The sequence below is a fragment of the Ammodytes marinus genome, assembly GCF_949987685.1.
Source record: "Ammodytes marinus genome assembly, chromosome: 17".
Taxonomy (NCBI): Eukaryota; Metazoa; Chordata; class Actinopteri; order Uranoscopiformes; family Ammodytidae; genus Ammodytes; species Ammodytes marinus.
In genome coordinates, this window is record NC_137221.1 from 14,311,938 (window position 1) to 14,328,948 (window position 17,011).

The 17,011-nt window shown below is 38.8% G+C and overlaps 1 protein-coding gene across 1 annotated transcript; it reads right to left on the reverse strand.

Moving 5' to 3' along the window:
- Positions 1 to 414: 414 nt before the first annotated feature.
- Positions 415 to 11,667, reverse strand: LOC307264674 (uncharacterized protein). Its single transcript, XM_080046137.1, has 12 exons — positions 11,566 to 11,667; positions 9,717 to 9,773; positions 9,553 to 9,630; positions 9,324 to 9,466; positions 9,114 to 9,236; positions 8,961 to 9,018; positions 8,375 to 8,722; positions 4,857 to 4,993; positions 4,609 to 4,725; positions 3,494 to 3,551; positions 3,106 to 3,165; positions 415 to 2,968 (listed from the first exon to the last, which is right to left on the reverse strand). Exons 2-12 carry the CDS (start codon positions 9,739 to 9,741, stop codon positions 1,794 to 1,796), a joined length of 2,322 nt encoding a protein of 773 aa, XP_079902263.1. The 5' UTR covers positions 9,742 to 9,773; positions 11,566 to 11,667; the 3' UTR covers positions 415 to 1,793.
- Positions 11,668 to 17,011: the final 5,344 nt, after the last annotated feature.

The window sequence follows — 17,011 nt, forward strand, 5'->3', positions numbered from 1 at the left end:
GATATGACTTAAATCCACATAGCTGCTATGTATTAGCTCTTTTCGCATGTAAATCATGTGCAACATTAATGTTCAGGGGTTTCAGTTAGGCCTAACTCAAATGCATTGTTGCATCATCAGACTAAATAATCTAATTGCAAACAAATACGCCTGTAATTGTTTGTGGTAACAAAAAACATGAAATCTCTGGTGTAACCTTCTCCACCCCTCATTACGTGAACTTTAAATTAAATCTTAATTTTTACGAGTATTCAAAAGTAGATCAATTCTTGTGTATCCTCATAACCCCTCTGTACTATTATTTTTAATAAGTTTTGGTAAACAAGGACATAACAGTATTGATGCAAGCTGTTAAATGAAGAAACTAAAAGTTGTGTATAAAACAGATTTATTATGCAGTACAACATTGGGCATAGCATTGTTACATCCGCTGCAAACAAAATTAACATGTGACTCTCGTAGATTTATCACCTGCATCATTTCAAAAATCTTGTTTATGTCAACCTTGTATCTTCCATTATACACCAGTCAACATAAATAAATATACTGTCCTCGGTTGTACACATTACACCGGCATAAAAGGTCAAAATCAATCACTGAAGCAGCATATTTGACCTAGTTTGATGAAATTAACATTTGTCCTCAAAAATGGAGAAGATTGACTGAAGCAAAAGACCAAATCTTATGCATTTTAAAGTTAGTTCTTTAGGGTTATTCAAGCAGAGCCTGTATATGGAAACATGCAGTCACATCGGTATATTGAAAAGATATACGATAAAGATGTAGGCTTTGGTAGTTCAACAAATTTAGTGACAATTACAAACCACAGCCTCAGCCTGGGATTTAAAAATGTTGCTCTTTACTAATACTATTGAACAAATACTGAAAAACTGTCAACTGCTATACAAAGATGGATGCTTCATTTTACAGAGCATGTTCTTCACATTCACTTGGTTAAGTAGATGCATGTAAAATCAAGAAATATATAATCACAATTATTAACTTTTCACTAACGTCATTATACCCAATACTGCTTGCATGACTTCAGTCACTTTTAGAATTCTCAGATAACAAAAACTTGAGGTCTTATCATACATATCCTTAATTCTAAATAATAAAGCATTAGTGCATCTGTGTGGGGGCGCTCATGATGTGGTGGTTAGAGCGTCGCCCAAGAGACTCAGTCCTCGTGGCAGCATACCCAGTTTGAAGACGACCCGTGGTCTGTTTTCTGTATGTCCTCCCCTCTTTGCCCCATTTCAACTCTGTCCCTCCAAAACTGTCTAATTAAGGCGAAAAACAGCAACAACAACAAAAAAGGCAAAAAAAAACAGGCAAAAAAATAAAATTAAAACGAGATGTGTGCATCTGTGTTCAAACACATCCAAGGAAAATAGGTGAATTGCTCAGTTTAATAACACAAAATCCAATTTTAATGTGAGGTTAAAATCCCAATAAGTATTTTCAAATTAAATATTATCGTAACTCAAAGTCAAAAGGGGCCCAAGCTGAATATTGAGCATATGAAGGTTGGCTATCATAATAGACAACACATCCCTTTATTAGGATATCCCCATTAGTGACAGAAACTACATACCTTTATTTTAGAACATAAAAATGCCACAGACCGATCAAAACCTGTGCATGGCCCTCCATCTAATTGTATTAAATGCGAACTACAAGTCCCTATGTGCTCTGAGCAAGGTTTGACAATTTATTCAGAATTGAATTTGGAGTTAAACTTTCTGAAAACTCAACCTGACAAACCAACAGTTCTGAAATTAAGATCAGAGCTAGCTCCATAACACAGAGGGATGATGAACGTGTTGGTAAGTGTTTGACCAGGGTCCAGTATTGTAGTTAGGGTTAGACATCCACCTTTGGTCTACTTGAAAGGCTTGATTTGGCATAGGTTGTGGCGCATAACTTTGGGGAGCTGTCTGCTCATGGCCAGTGCTAAACTCTGTGTATTTTTGCAAATTACTCTGTCCAGTCTCCAGAAACTGTACTCTAGATTCAGGTGCAATGCTGCCACTGTGAGCATAGGGATCTCCTAAGTGAGGATGTGTGTTGACCCTGGCAGCATCTAAATGAGCAGCCGCTTCACCAGACCAACCATGCTGCCCCACGCTGCCCGTCATAACATCGGTACAGCTTTGGGCCATGTACTGGTTGTGGGGCTGTTGTTGGTAATAATGTTGCGCAGCATCTGAGCTCATCTGCCTCTGTCTCTCATCTCTTGAGATCTCAACTCTGATGCCACTTTTACTTTGTGAAGTTGGGTAGCACCACTGCCTACTCGTGCAATTTTCCTCACGTCCATAAGAAGGGTTATAAGATGGCCAATCCTGTCTGTGGTACACAGCAGCTTGTAGCCCCTCATTTTGCCTCTCTTTGTAAAACCTATGACTTGATCTTTCTTGAGAACCGAGCTGTCCATTTACCTTCTGTTCCCCAAAAAACATTTGGTCTCTTGTCCGAGTTAAGTCTACAGACCGGCTGAAGTAATCATTTTCACGGATATAACCATCCACCTCTTGATAACAACTGACTGTGAAGTTTTTCTCTGGTCCCATGTAGTGTCCAGCATCTCCATCTCCACTATCGAAGACTTGCTGAAGCTTTGAGGTTGTACCGGTTGTACATATTGAGGCGTCTTCAGCGTTGTAAACCACACATGACTGTGTGGCACAATCCATCTCACTGTCGTGTGATGGAGACTTTGGCAGGGGCCTGAGATCTGAGACAAGTGAAGGCGAGTGTCCGGATGACACAGGAAGGATGTCCACACTGAAAGTCGTCCTCTCCAGCAGCACTGAACCTTTGGTAGAAGGCAGGCTTACCTTGAACACAGGATTGCTCCCTGTCCTCATTTTCCTCTTGGTTTTCATCTTTTTCGTCCTTTTCGACAGCACTGCTGGACATTTCCCTGGCATGGCTTGATTAGAAGTCCTGTGCACACTCAGCCCTTTAAAATAAAGTGTAAATCAGACCAACAGACCTTGACAAACAGAAAAAAAAGAAAAACATCACAATATTTGAATAAAATACATGGATTTTCATATAATTTCCTACAAGTGAACGGTTGCTTCCAAAGACACACACCTTTGACATCTGTGTACCTCTTTTGGTTGTAAGTCTGTCCATTAAACAGCATTTTAATACCTAGAATTCAAAAAATAAACAAACATACGTAAGTCTTTGGACTCAACAGCACATTGGGCGAAAGAATAAGTAAGGGGTTAATAATTGTTTGTTTGAATTCTGTAACAGAAGCACTAAAGAGATAGGAAGCGTAAAGAGAACATAGGCTGCATTTGCATGCTGTATTACACCAGCCCCTGGAGAAATTACACTGTAATATTGTGGGAGAGAGAGTTATTTAAGCGTTATACTTACATCACAAAACTCTTGTCAAGAAAGTTGGAGCTAAAGTAGATAAAAAATGATATATGGCTAAGCCAAACAAGAAAACAGTGATATATGTACTTACACCAGTGGTAACTTTTTTCATTCAGTAGGATACAGAGGGATTCTGGAGCGTTTACCACCTGGAAAGAAGAGCTGTGTCAGTGAAATTCAAAGTCTGGTAGATTTGTACTTGCCGGAAAAGCAAGGAGTCAATACATGCATCACAAGTGTTACAAGATTGATCAAAGTATTAACAGAATATCAGAAGCTTTATAGGCAGAGGTTTGTGTGCTTGTGCTCCAAAGTATACGTGTGTAACTGTGTGTATTCCATCATGAGCATGTTCTCACAGGATACAGTGGTTAAACTTCATCCCACACATATATGCGTAGTAGGGCTGGCCCGAATTATTCGAATATTCGAATACTCGTTCGGAAAATTAGTATTCGGAGTTTAAATTAGTATTCGGAGCTTCGTTTTTTTTTTTTTTTTTTTTTTTTTTATAATTTTTTTTTGCAAGAAGCTAGTACTGCAATATAATGTCATCAAATAATTTTATATTTGGATATAAAAGTTAGTAATATTGTAGTAGTAGTAGTAGTATTGCTCATTTAGGAGGATATTACATCACTAAGTGTCATAGCGCATCCATTACTTCACCTCCGAGCGCGTAAATCTTCAACAAAATATGCAGATACTGTCAAAATCGGTTCCAGGGAGTATATAGGGATTATTAACGTTAAAAAAAAAAAAAAAATAAAAAAATTATTGAATTTTTTTTTTTTTTTTTTTTATGTTGTTTTTGATAGTGTGTTTTTCTGGAACGAATATTCGAATATTCGCTCGGAAAAACCAACGAATATTCGAAGCCTGAAAAATGGTATTCGGGCCAGCACTAATGCGTAGGGAGTATTCTTCCTGCTTTTTGGCATGTTCTCATGTGAATCATAGACAAGTGAAAATGAGCACATTGCATATCTGTCTTAACATGTACTGGAACAAAGTTTACAGCAAACATGCAAGCATGAATGTTTAAGCAACAAATGTTATACAATCAATAAGGAAATAAAATGTCATTAACAAGCTGTTTGAACAATTTGATTGATACATAAGCACAAGTCAACCCAGGACCTTATAGGTTTCACACCTAGCCTTAAGTAAGGCAGGATAATCTGTGTATAACAGTCAATATAATACCTTCAGCTCCCCTCTGCCCTCCTCTTGCTCCACTTTCTTGGCCAGCGATTGGAGAAGCTGATAGTCGTCATTAATATCTGCCATTACTTCGTCCACCTTCTCAGGAATAGTTTCCATCTACACACAGACGTTCATTGGGAACTTAAACGTTACACCTAGCATGTTATGTGCAGTCATTGGATTTGTAATGCTGAAGGATTTATGATCTGGTGCATTGCATTATAATTATTAATCCACAACAAACTGACCAAGTAGTTCATTAGGTGGGATGGGTTGGTTAGGTGATCAAAGAAGTCCTTTGCGTTGGATCTGATGCGGCAGCAGTGACACAAGTAACAGCATGTGTGGCCATCTTCGCTTCTACACTCAACCACACGGGAAAGACCTGTAGCAAACATTTATAAGCAGCTTATTTTAAAGATGTAGCATGAGCAGTATATGCAATAGACATTTTGGAAAATACACATATTTGCTTTAAGAGTTAGTGTGATGAAAAATGTGAGGAATGATTTAGGTTGCTGTATGTTTTCCACCTGTATCATTATTTTCTTACAATATTTTGGTTATTGGTTTAGTTTTAATTTAATCTTGTCCTTTTATTCATTCTTTGATAATTGCGTGTTGGCTATTCCCTCTCATCTTTATTACTGACGTATCCTGTCTCGACTGGTTGTGTGATTAAATCAGCCCGTTGGGGGTAACACCTTAAACATACTTCAAAGTAACACCAACATATAATGGCATCATCCTGGCAACCTCCCCATCCCCACTCAAATTAGCATTGAGTCCTCAGGAGCCAGACTTATCTTGACCCATTAGTCTTCCCACCATTTGTTCACCTAAACATTTGTGTATAAATAAAGCAGCTTGTTTAAAAAAGGTGCTCCGAGGAACTTTAAGTTTTTGTTCATTCTTGCACCCCCCTTTGACAAAAGCGCTAGAGTTTCCACTTCGCCATCTGTAGTTCCTGTAAACGTACCCATGACAAAGGCATTAAGAGAAACTATATAAAAATTGCATTATTTGCACTGATGGTCTCGTTTGATTTTACATGTGATTCATGATCATCAAAAGGAAACATTTGACTGTTTCAGAAATATATTTAAAAGTTCCTCGTTGCACCTTTAAAACATACAACTCAGACAAGACCCTGGCATTACTCTTCCCCCCTGCATGACTGCTGACCGTAATAATCTGTATTGTTTCCTGAAGTGAAGTTAAGATTTGTTCATCATATTAGACCTGAGAAAAGTTTTCTACAACAAAACAGATGTCTTCCACATGTGCGTGCAAGTGAGGAATGGTTTTCTGGACACCACTAAGCTGAAGCTTGTGAGAATAATCTTAATTTTATACTCTTGTGCTTTTTAAAGGTAACATATTATGCACTTTGCTGTCAATTTTATATGGTCCAAGTAGTCCCTAATACTTATTTTTTTAGATGTTTGCTGAAAAACCCGTTCAGATCATTTATTGTAGCAAGCCTCTATACCCTGATTGTCCTCTGGTCTCAGGATGACCTATATTTGTGCGATCTGGCTGGCCCCTCCCACCTCTCTGCCGGGCTTTCTTTATATGGCCATGGGGCTCTCCCACCGTCTCTGCCGTGCTCTCGCGATACTAGAGAGACACTACATGAGTCGTGACTGCGAGTGTTTACTAGGAGGCTCCGGGTCGGAGCTAAGCTAGAGAACAGTTTGACATGACCTGACATGATGACATGATTAAAACCAGTGAAAACAGTAGCTTCAAAGTTTGATTTCTAAAAACGCGTCATTTTCAGACTGCTGTGGGGAGTATAAACAGTGTGTTATGAGCAAAACTTGGTGCTAAAACAGAAGCTACATGGGCGCTAACGCTAAAAATAAGACTCAGACGATAAAATAAACTAAAAGTACCACACAAATCAGTGAAAAAAATATTTTCAAAATTGACTTCCACACTATTAAGTTACAATCCTTTGTCCTGATAAAAACGAGGCATTTCCAGACTAGTGTGGGTAAAATAATTATGTTTTTATGACCAAAATATCATTGCTTGTCTCGAAGCTAGCCCGTGAGCTACCGACTAAAAATACCACACAAATCGGTGAAAAAAATATTTTCAAAATTGACTTCCACACTATTAAGTTACAATCCTTTGTCCTGATAAAAACGAGGCATTTCCAGACTAGTGTGGGTAAAAGGAGTATGTTTTTATGAGCAAAAGCTGAATGCTTGTCCCAAAGCTAAATAGCTATACACCAGTCAGGCAAAAATACCAATAAAAACATTTCTTTCAGTTTCACTGTTTGCAAAAACCCACAAGTAGCTTCCTATCCGTTGTGTTATTAAAAACGAGGCATAGACTGCTGTGGCTAAGATAAATTAGTGGAGTATGAGCAAAAGCATTCTGTGTTGGTGTATTTAACATTCAGGCTGTAGGCTATGGGCATCTTGTCGCTTAGCGGGGAAAGCAACATGGCTGTCGGTCAGAAAATTTTCCACAAGAACTCATGGGATCTCGGGGCCGTGGACCAATAAGAAATGGGTGGGGGTTATCATAGACTACTGCACGGTGGAAATTTCTGGTTACTAATGTGAGGGGGAAGCATCGGAAGAATGGACATATTTAGAAAATATGGGGATGTGGCTGTGCAGTTTATGACGTCATAAACCGCGAGAATTATGAACGGAGTATATTGGGGGGGAGGGGTGGGGGTTTCAGAGAGGGGGAGAGTGAGAAAAGGAGAGATTTTTTTTTTTTATATATATTTTGGCAGTCTCTAGGCACACCGTGGCCCCATGGATATGTTAGAACACATTTAAAAAGTGCATTTAGCATAATATGTGACCTTTAAACATACACTTTTGTATGTTTATTAACTTCACATTCATTCACCATTTGTAAGTGCACATAACAACACTGTATATACAGAGGCAGGCCGTTTCAGTAGATACTATGCCCAAGGTCAGGGGAGAACTATTTGTGTGGGATGAGCCAGCACATGACAACCGGCCTAGCAACGACCCCGCACCCTCCCTTCATCTCTCTTATGAGCAGGATAGTGTAAACCATGAAATGTATCTTATGAAGACCAGCAAGAAGAAGACGTCATCGGGAAGCCAAGCCTAACATCTGCGGCCAGCCTCTAACACATAGTCAACCAATCAGAAATAATGTATTTGTTTCCATATAACACTATGTCCCACCATTTTATCTTCAGTCTTACTGGGGATGCTTTTTGAGAACCAGTAAGCTCCATGTAGGCCTACATGTTTCTGCTCACTAAATTTAGATAAACTTTTAAGCTTTGAAATAATCTTCTACTTGTTTTTCCTTCTTCAACTCTGGTTAAAAGAACAAGAAATATTTTTCTAACAAGCTACAGACTTAAATAAAATAAGATATGTGTTTAAGTATCGCGACCAAATATGTACACACTTGTAATTTATAGTAGAATATGAGAAGAATAAATCACGATTGAACTTGAAAAACTAGATGCAGTAACAACTGTATTGTAAAACGGTTAGTATAGGGGATGTCTTAGCTAACAGAAACAAAACAGCCAGCAGCAGAAAATCCACTATGGATTACTGAGGTGCAGCAATAAGACGTAATGGTTAAAGTTAATTTAAGTATTTTCTAAAAAAAAATATTAAAAAAAGTTCAGTGCATTAGAGAAATCCTACAACCATCTGTAAATGTGTGCCTTTTAGTCACGATGAAGTAAGTTGTACATTTTGTGTCAGTAACATTTCTTGTTACAATTCTTGATATTGCTCACCAATAAGAGGTTCGTCTCCTGTGTTGTCATCAAGCAAGGTGTTGCTGTTCTCCAATAGCACAGAAGGTTCAGGCCACATCTGAGTATTGTCCGACAGTGACATGGACGTGTTGTTTAACCCGCCCTCTGACTTGATAGAAGAAGCTGCAGTTGACTGTACTAGAGATGGAGGATGGTTTGTTTTTGCTGAGGTCTCAATGGATTTCTCGGCCTGTCTCTGCTGGTTCTGGGCAAGCAATACGGTCCTCTGCGATTGGTTGGGATAGTGTAGTGGAGAAGTAGTCTCTGGAAGGCAGTCAGATTTACCTTGCCCTTGCTCATCTCTTAAGATATTTATCAGAGTTATTGCTGTGGTGTTAGAGAGATAAAGAAACCCATATGAAGTTATACAAAAGAAAAGGAAATAAATAAAAAAGAAAGAAAGAGAAAGAGAAAGAAAGGAATACACATAAAAGGAAATAATTCCACCCAAAAAATGTTGGATGACACACAGGAAATAAGAAGACTAAGGGGTGGGATGGAAGGTAAGGTACATAGTAGAGATACTGATAACCGTTGTTCACCAACTTGGTGGATTGTCACTGACCGTCATTCTCACTGTGTGTTGCCATCTTCTGGTAAACAGCATCTTCAAACTCGAACAACTTATTATGAAGGTGTAAAAAGATGAGTACTCATAACCAAAACACTACATTGTTTGCAACAACCAACAAAGACATACACAGTCAAAATAACATACCTGGACATCACCAGGTCCCTCTTTTCCCTCAAGTGAAGTGGCTATCTCCATCAGTGGCCAGGCCAGCTTAGACAGGTCAGGGTTCTCCTGCCATTCAGACACTAAGTTGGGGTGCAAGGCTTTCTGTCAAGCAAAAGCACCACCTTAATTAATAAGCTATGATGTAAAACAGAAGAAAAACTTCATGACTTATTCTACACTAGTACTTACAACGTAGTTGTATCTGTGGATACTTCCCATAATGTGGCTCCGTATATCAGCTTTGCTAAGGCGACACACACACACCTCACAAAGGTAAAATGCTTCTCTGTTGTGTGTTCCCGCATTCACACATTCTATAATACTTTCCAGGCCTGAGTGTACATCAAAAATGACAAATTATTTCAGGACACACATAACACTGACAATATATATCCAAAATAGGAGATGGGCTACGGACCAATAATGGGTTGTAGTCTGTTCTTGTTGTTAAGATACACCTTCAGAGAATCAAACAGCTGGCTTTTAGGAGAAACTCCTATAGACAGAGAGAGCATCAGACAAACATGATCACAGAAAATTGTGCAAACCTGGCAGACCACATGCAGAGAGCGAAAAACAAACCTTTTCGTTCCTCAACGGACTGCATGCTGCTGTTGTAGAATCGCCACCTGCAAACAGCTGAAATTGGTGCTTAAAAGTGAGTAAGCTTGAGGGAGGAGGAAAACGAATAAAAGATTTTTAAATCTTGGAACAACAATGGACAGACAAGTATCAAAACCCTTAGTATTACAATTTGTCTATAGCTTTGTACATAGTGTCTTATGAGATATCTGAATAGGTCTGACGTGTATTAATTTTCTGGATAGAACCAGTTTGAACGCATACAGGAAACAGAGCACATCTTCAAGGTCCTTCTTATCAAGACTACAGGATGGCCTCCAGCTCCCCCACACAAGTGATCATGAGCAGGGCCCAAAAGGCCTTGTGTCAACACTGGTAAGGCAGAAAGCATTCATTCCTAACCCTTTTACAAGTAAACTCCTCATGTCTAATGCATTTCTGTACCGATTAATGCTGACATATATCCTGTTCAGTTGGCGATTTCAACTGTGAGCAAGATTTCGTCATCTGGGATACAATGAAGAAGAAATCGATTTGTCCACAAGTTGTTTCTGGTTAATTCACGCTTGGTCAGACAAAGTAGAACCAAAGTACAACCTCAGAGTCTGCTCTTAGGCAAAGGCAAGCCAACTCAGCCTTTAAAAGTATGAGGCTACATAATATTATTTTATTTGTCTAAAGTGATAAACACAGTTTAAGTTTTGGTCCCTCCATATATATGGCAATGGGTGAGAAATACAGACAAGGTTACACAAACTTTAAAAATATACACTGATATAGGATTATTATATGAATACAAAAGGTATATTAAATATAGTATATCTTATGTCATCTTACATCAAAACACCTATCAATACAGCAATTAGGTCTGGTTAGAAAAAGTTAAACTTTTTCAAACCAAATCTTAGCTTTTTTATGTTTAATTTACATTGATTTAAATGAAATGACCACAACCCTCACACTGGCTTTGTAACCACCAGATGGCACTGCTGTATAATCAAATCACACTGTTCAGAACATGGAAACAGGGTCAAGAGGACATTCGTTACTTTTTGATGTGGTCTCAACAGCCCTAACAAGGACCTAATAAAATAGGTGCCAACCATTCATGAACCCACACAATCGCACAGCACACTAAAAGGTTAATTGATTAAATCAGAATGCAGCCATACCAATTAACCCTATACAAATGTAGAGACATGGTCATGGATCAACAGTTTCATAATTTCTCCCTAAAGGCGCGTTGAATTTTTTAAATATTGAATTCTTACTTGAGTTCGTCTGGTTAAGCTGTGTTTATAGGAACCTGTAGCCTATTTACTTGTTATTTGTTGTGAAAAATTATAATAACCCATTGTGACTTATAAAGACCAGAGAAAACACGGCGCTGCTTTGTACTTTGACCAATTTGAGAAACATCAGTGGCGGTATTTTTTAAGGCGTAGGTCTACTTTCATTGTTTTAATAATGATAAAATTACACTGAGGAAATTAATGGGTTAATTCTATTCCCTGTCATAGAGTTCCCTGTACGCGCTGGGGTGACACTCAAGTCCCACCAATGTAGAGCAAAGCAACCACATGCATATGATTTACACCATATTGGCTTAGTTAAATGAGTGAATCAACGTCCTTCCCCTTCGAGCTAAAACCATTGACATATGGACCTATTGTAAAAACGGACCTGCTGTTGGCTAAAACCATATTCTAAAACAAGTTGAAACGGTTAAAAACAGTAGCCAACTTCCGTCAACCGTCACCTCTGTCCCGACGGCCGAAAGCAAAAAAAAACTCTTACTACATTTATCAACAAGATTGAGACACAACCTTTACACTTAAGGTTAATTTACCTTCAGGTAGCTACTTGCCTCTTCCCCGTGGCTAGGTCAAAGTATTCACCAACAATGTGGATCAAGTTAAGTTCGTCAACAACTCCTCAAACTGCTCGCCTTGCCGTGCAGTCATATTACGAAGAAGTGAGCAGCGAATCAACAGGTTTTGTTTAGAGCGCGTGCGCGCTTGTGTGTCGAGATCGTTCACGTACTACTTCAAAGCTCTGTATGAAGGCAGGGTGATAGGGCTGGGGTGGTGGAGCATTTAGTTGTGATGCTCATGGTAGGCTATTATTAGGCCTATTTATTATAACCTGACACTTTTGTATCTGGCTATGGCAGTGGGTGCCACATCAAAATGGATTCTTAAAATGATCTTCAAAATTTGCCACAGGCTTTTCTTATATTGTGCAATTAAAGTGTGAAGGACACGATTAGCCTTTATTATTGTAGGAACATGTAATGTCGAAGTGTACCTGCAGATGGAAATAGTTTCCTTATCCTACATTGGCTGTGTTAATCTGTTGTAACTCGAGCTTGAATAGGCCTACATATGGGGTGTGTGTGCTATCTTCTAGCACTAGCTTTACAAGATTGTGTTAGAACGCATTCTTTTGTCCAGAGTTGTAGAAGGACAACAAGTCGAAGATTTATTTCAAAGTTTAAGGATGTATTTTCTAAATTGAATGAGCAGAAAAAATGTAGGCCTACATGGAGCCATATGCTACTGGTTCTCAGAAAACGACCCCAGTAGGACTGACTTTAAAATGGTGGAACACAAGGCTATAGAAACACATTGATTGGTTTGACTTTGTGTTGGAGGCTGGCCTGGGTTTATACTTGGCCTGTCCCTTCACGCCTCTCCAGGCTGGTCATCTAATGGCAGAAGATACTGGGAGGGTGCGGGGCCTTTGCTAAGCCGGTTGTCATGTGCTGGCACAGCCCCCACACAGTTCTCCCGCAAGTGATAGGCTAAAAGTTGTGAGACAGCCAATTATTTACTGAAACTATACTCCCTGTATGCATAGTGTTTATAAGTGAACCTAGTATGGCGCTCAAGAAAGTGTAGTGAAAGTAAACTTACAAAAGTGTGCAAAATAAAGTAGGGTGAGTTGCCCTAATGTGGGACACTGCCTGATCTGGGACACCTAAAGTCCAGAGCAAATATCTCTTCTTCTGACGCATGTTGATTGTTAATATTGTTGTCAAATCCAAGCAGGGGTTCCCCGTGATTGAAATCACATGAATTCACAATTTAGATTACCGAAAGGGGAGGGGAAACAGTCAAAAAGGATGTAAACCATGTCAAGTCCAGAAAAAGGACAGTGACAGGTTTTATAGGAAATCAATGCTAAGGCTTTACATTTGTCATAAACAAAATAATGTCCTAATTTGTTATCAGATGATGTTTATGATACAATTATGCATCAAAGTAGGCTATGCAATAATATTGGGAAAATGTGTTTAAGTTGTTTTCTTCTTCAATCAATCTTTAGCTGTCCCACATTTGGAAAGGTGTTTCTGAATGTGGGAAAGCATGATTTGCCTATTCTGGGACAGTCATTTAAATTGGGGGAAATACACATGTAGGAAAATTAAATGTGCAATAGGAATTGTATTCAAGGTTTAGATGTCCAATACTGTTATAAAGAAAGCATCCCTAAAGCAAGTATAATTGAAATCAATCCTGTGAATAGGATATAGTAATTTTCTCATATCCTATGTTAACTCAATGCAATTTATTACAGGTTAGGCTACAATGGCAAAGCGCAGAGCATGAGATATGAAGCCAGGGAAAGATAAATATTGTTCTAATTGAAACCATCAAACCCGAGTAATGCACCTTAAACAATGAGTGTTTATGAGCAGATAAGTTTGCCCTGCATTAATGAAGGGGATATTGTTTTTTTTTATGCATAATACAGACTGTCCCAGATTAGAGCAAACACATTTTCTTGAACAATTTCGCACATGGACCACTAGTATACATGCCATTTCTTCTGAGTGTGATATCTGAATTATTTCTTCTGTTTTAATTAGCCGGCATCTTGGGGATTTCAGAATGGCATCATGTATGGGTCAAATGTCAATGCACTTTGACTTGTCGTCTGTGCTTTATGTTTTTGTGAGTATTGTTTGTTGTTTTTACTGCTGCTGGCTGCAAAGCAATTTGCCCCTCGGGGATAATAAAGATACTTGAACCTTGACCCTTGAATGTATTGGCTTCATATGTTAATATCGTACATAAATTGAAAATGCAAAAATTGTCCCACATTAGGGCAAATCACCCTATAAGAAAGTGTGAAACGCATAAGAGTATAGAATTAAAATTATTCTTACAATAGCCAAGTTACTAGATAAAATGAGGCTGTTGTTTAATAGCTTATTAGCCAGCTGGGTATGTTTGAGTTTTAGTGTTTTTTTAAAGAATTGACTGTCCTGATCCCTGGCTGGCTAACAAGTTAGGCTACTTATTTTGCAGAATTTAAGCCCCATTTTTTTCTTTTTAATTCAAGCACATTTAGTATCAACAGTAGGCCTATATGTGCATCCATTTGGTATGTTAACAGTACATTTACATGTATCCTTACAAGTACAGAAAGACAAACATGTGTTTGTAGTCATGGTGGAAACTGATGGTTGTGGTGGGTATGATTAGGCCTTTTTACAATTTTTCATTCATTCATTTTAAGGTAATTTACCATATGAACAGCAGGATAGAATCTCTCTCTCTCTCTCTGACATTGACATTTCTGATAACTTGAATCAAAATTGTGTTTGGGGTATTGTAAAGTTGTGTCCGGGAACTTTACAATACCCCAAGAACAGGGTTGGAACAGTGAGACCGTGTATGTGTTTGACTCTCAAGGCAACTCCTCGAACAAGGGTCATGTGAATTTAGACATGTGTGCCAAACAACGTCCATTTGACACAAATCCAGGCTACAGAGAGCCAATAGTTCCATGTAGGAAGCTGTTAACGGAATTTAATTTGCCTTATGATTGTATAATATTTTAATGCTCAAACAGCTTTCTGCCTGTTGAACTTTGTCCCAGTAAACTTAAAGAACTCCAAAGAGTTTTGCTAAACTTGCATTTAGGACAACATCTGCTGATTGCTTGTTTTTTAGCCTTGAAGAAGAAAACTGCCTACTAAAGAATTTGGCACATACAGAGGTATGACACATTCATGTGCACAGTGGTTGAGAGTTGATGAGAAAGCTTTGGAGGAGTGAATGACTCCCATATTCTGTTATCAGACATTGTATGAAGAATAACACCTGCTGATATGAGTTTCTGGGAATATCTGCCTAATTAAAAATCTTTCTGCTTTCGCAAGCAAAATTGAGGGCCAGACACACAAACCGAGTGTCTTCGCATATACAGGTCCTTCTCATATAATTAGCATATTGTGATAAAGTTCAATATTTTCTGTAATGTATTGATAAACATTAGACTTTCATATATTTTAGATTCATTACACACAACTGAAGTAGTTCAAGCCTTTTATTGTTTTAATATTGATGATTTTGGCAAAAAAGTAAAGAAAAACCAAAAATCCCTATCTCAAAAAATTAGCATATTTCATCCGACCAATAAAAGAAAAGTGTTTTTAATACAAAAAAGTCAACCTTCAAATAATTATGTTCAGTTATGCACTCAATACTTGGTCGGGAATCCTTTCGCAGAAATGACTGCTTCAATGCGGCGTGGCATGGAGGCAATCAGCCTGTGGCACTGCTGAGGTGTTATGGAGGCCCAGGATGCTTCGATAGCGGCCTTAAGCTCATCCACAGTGTTGGGTCTGGTGTCTCTCAACTTCCTCTTCACAATATCCCACAGATTCTCTATGGGGTTCAGGTCAGGAGAGTTGGCAGGCCAATTGAGCACATACCATGGTCAGTAAACCATTTACCAGTGGTTTTGGCACTGTGAGCAGGTGCCAGGTCTTGTTGAAAAATTAAATCTTCATCTCCATAAAGCTTTTCAGCAGATGGAAGCATGAAGTGCTCCAAAATCTCCTGATAGCTAGCTGCATTGACCCTGCCTTTGATAAAACACAGTGAACCAACACCAGCAGCTGACATGGCACCCCAGACCATCACTGACTGTGGGTACTTGACACTGGACTTCAGGCATTTTGCATTTCCTTCTCCCCAGTCTTCCTCCAGACTCTGGCACCTTGATTTCCGAATGACATGCAAAATTTGCTTTCATCCGAAAAAAGTACTTTGGACCACTGAGCAACAGTCCAGTGCTGCTCCTCTGTAGCCCAGGTCAGGCGCTTCTGCCGCTGTTTCTGGTTCAAAAGTGGCTTGACCTGGGGAATGCGGCACCTGTAGCCCATTTCCTGCACACACCTGTGCACGATGGCTCTGGATGTTTCTACTCCAGACTCAGTCCACTGCTTCCGCAGGTCCCCCAAGGTCTGGAATCGACCCTTCTCAGGGTCCGGTCACCTCTTCTGGTTGTGCAGCGTTTTCTGCCACACTTTTTCCTTCCCACAGACTTCCCACTGAGGTGCCTTGATACAGCACTCTGGGAACAGCCTATTCGCTCAGAAATGTATTTCTGTGTCTTACCCTCTTGCTTGAGGGTGTCAATGATGGCCTGCTGGACAGCAGTCAGGTCGGCAGTCTTACCCATGATTGCGGTTTTGAGTAATGAACCAGGCTGGGAGTTTTTAAAAGCCTCAGGAATCTTTTGCAGGTGTTTAGAGTTATAGTTGATTCAGATGATTAGGTTAAGAGCTCGTTTAGAGTACCTTTTCATGATATGCTAATTTTTTGAGATAGGAATTTGGGGTTTTCATGAGCTGTATGCCAAAATCATCAGTATTAAAACAACAAAAGACCTGAAATATTTCAGTTGGTGTGCAATGAATCTAAAATATATGAAAGTTCAATTATTATCATTACATTATGGAAAATAATCAACTTTATCACAATATGCTAATTATATGAGAAGGACCTGTACAACTTTTGGACCATAAATATCAGTGCTATTTCTGTTCAGTTTTTGTATTCAACCATGTACCCAACATGGAACATTTGTTTACCCTTGCTGCTGTTTGCAAGTAAAGATCTCCTGCTTTGAAGACTGCCTGACTCAGATCTCTTTATTCAAAAACACTTGGGTTTTAAATAATAATTCTACAATCAGAAGCTTTTATTGCAAAAATGCCAAATTAAAGCTTATATAACAGTGTTAACAAACTTTATTTCCCTATGCTTGTATAACATTGTAATGCTTAAACTTAACGTTAACTTATGATCATATGAAGATGATCTCATAGGTATTTAATGTTACTCCCCTGAATTTAAAAGTGTTGTCTGATCTGCAAGTCTTGACTCTGTTGTACTGAAAGACAAGTTCAAATCAGGATATATCAAGTTTTATACCTCCTGTGTTTTATATTTCATTTTCTCAAATTACCCTGAATGGTGCCTTATTGCCCAGGTCAG

What these genes read in the sequence shown, in the direction of transcription:
- LOC307264674 (XM_080046137.1), bottom strand. Translation starts at nt 9,741, where the DNA reads ATGCAGTCCGTTGAGGAACGAAAAG. An exon ending in CAGACTACAACCCATTATTG is followed by an intron (nt 9,467 to 9,552) that starts GTCCGTAGCCCA and finishes ATGTACACTCAG; the next exon opens with GCCTGGAAAGTATTATAGAA. An exon ending in TGAAAAAAGTTACCACTGGT is followed by an intron (nt 3,166 to 3,493) that starts GTAAGTACATAT and finishes TTTGAATTCTAG; the next exon opens with GTATTAAAATGCTGTTTAAT.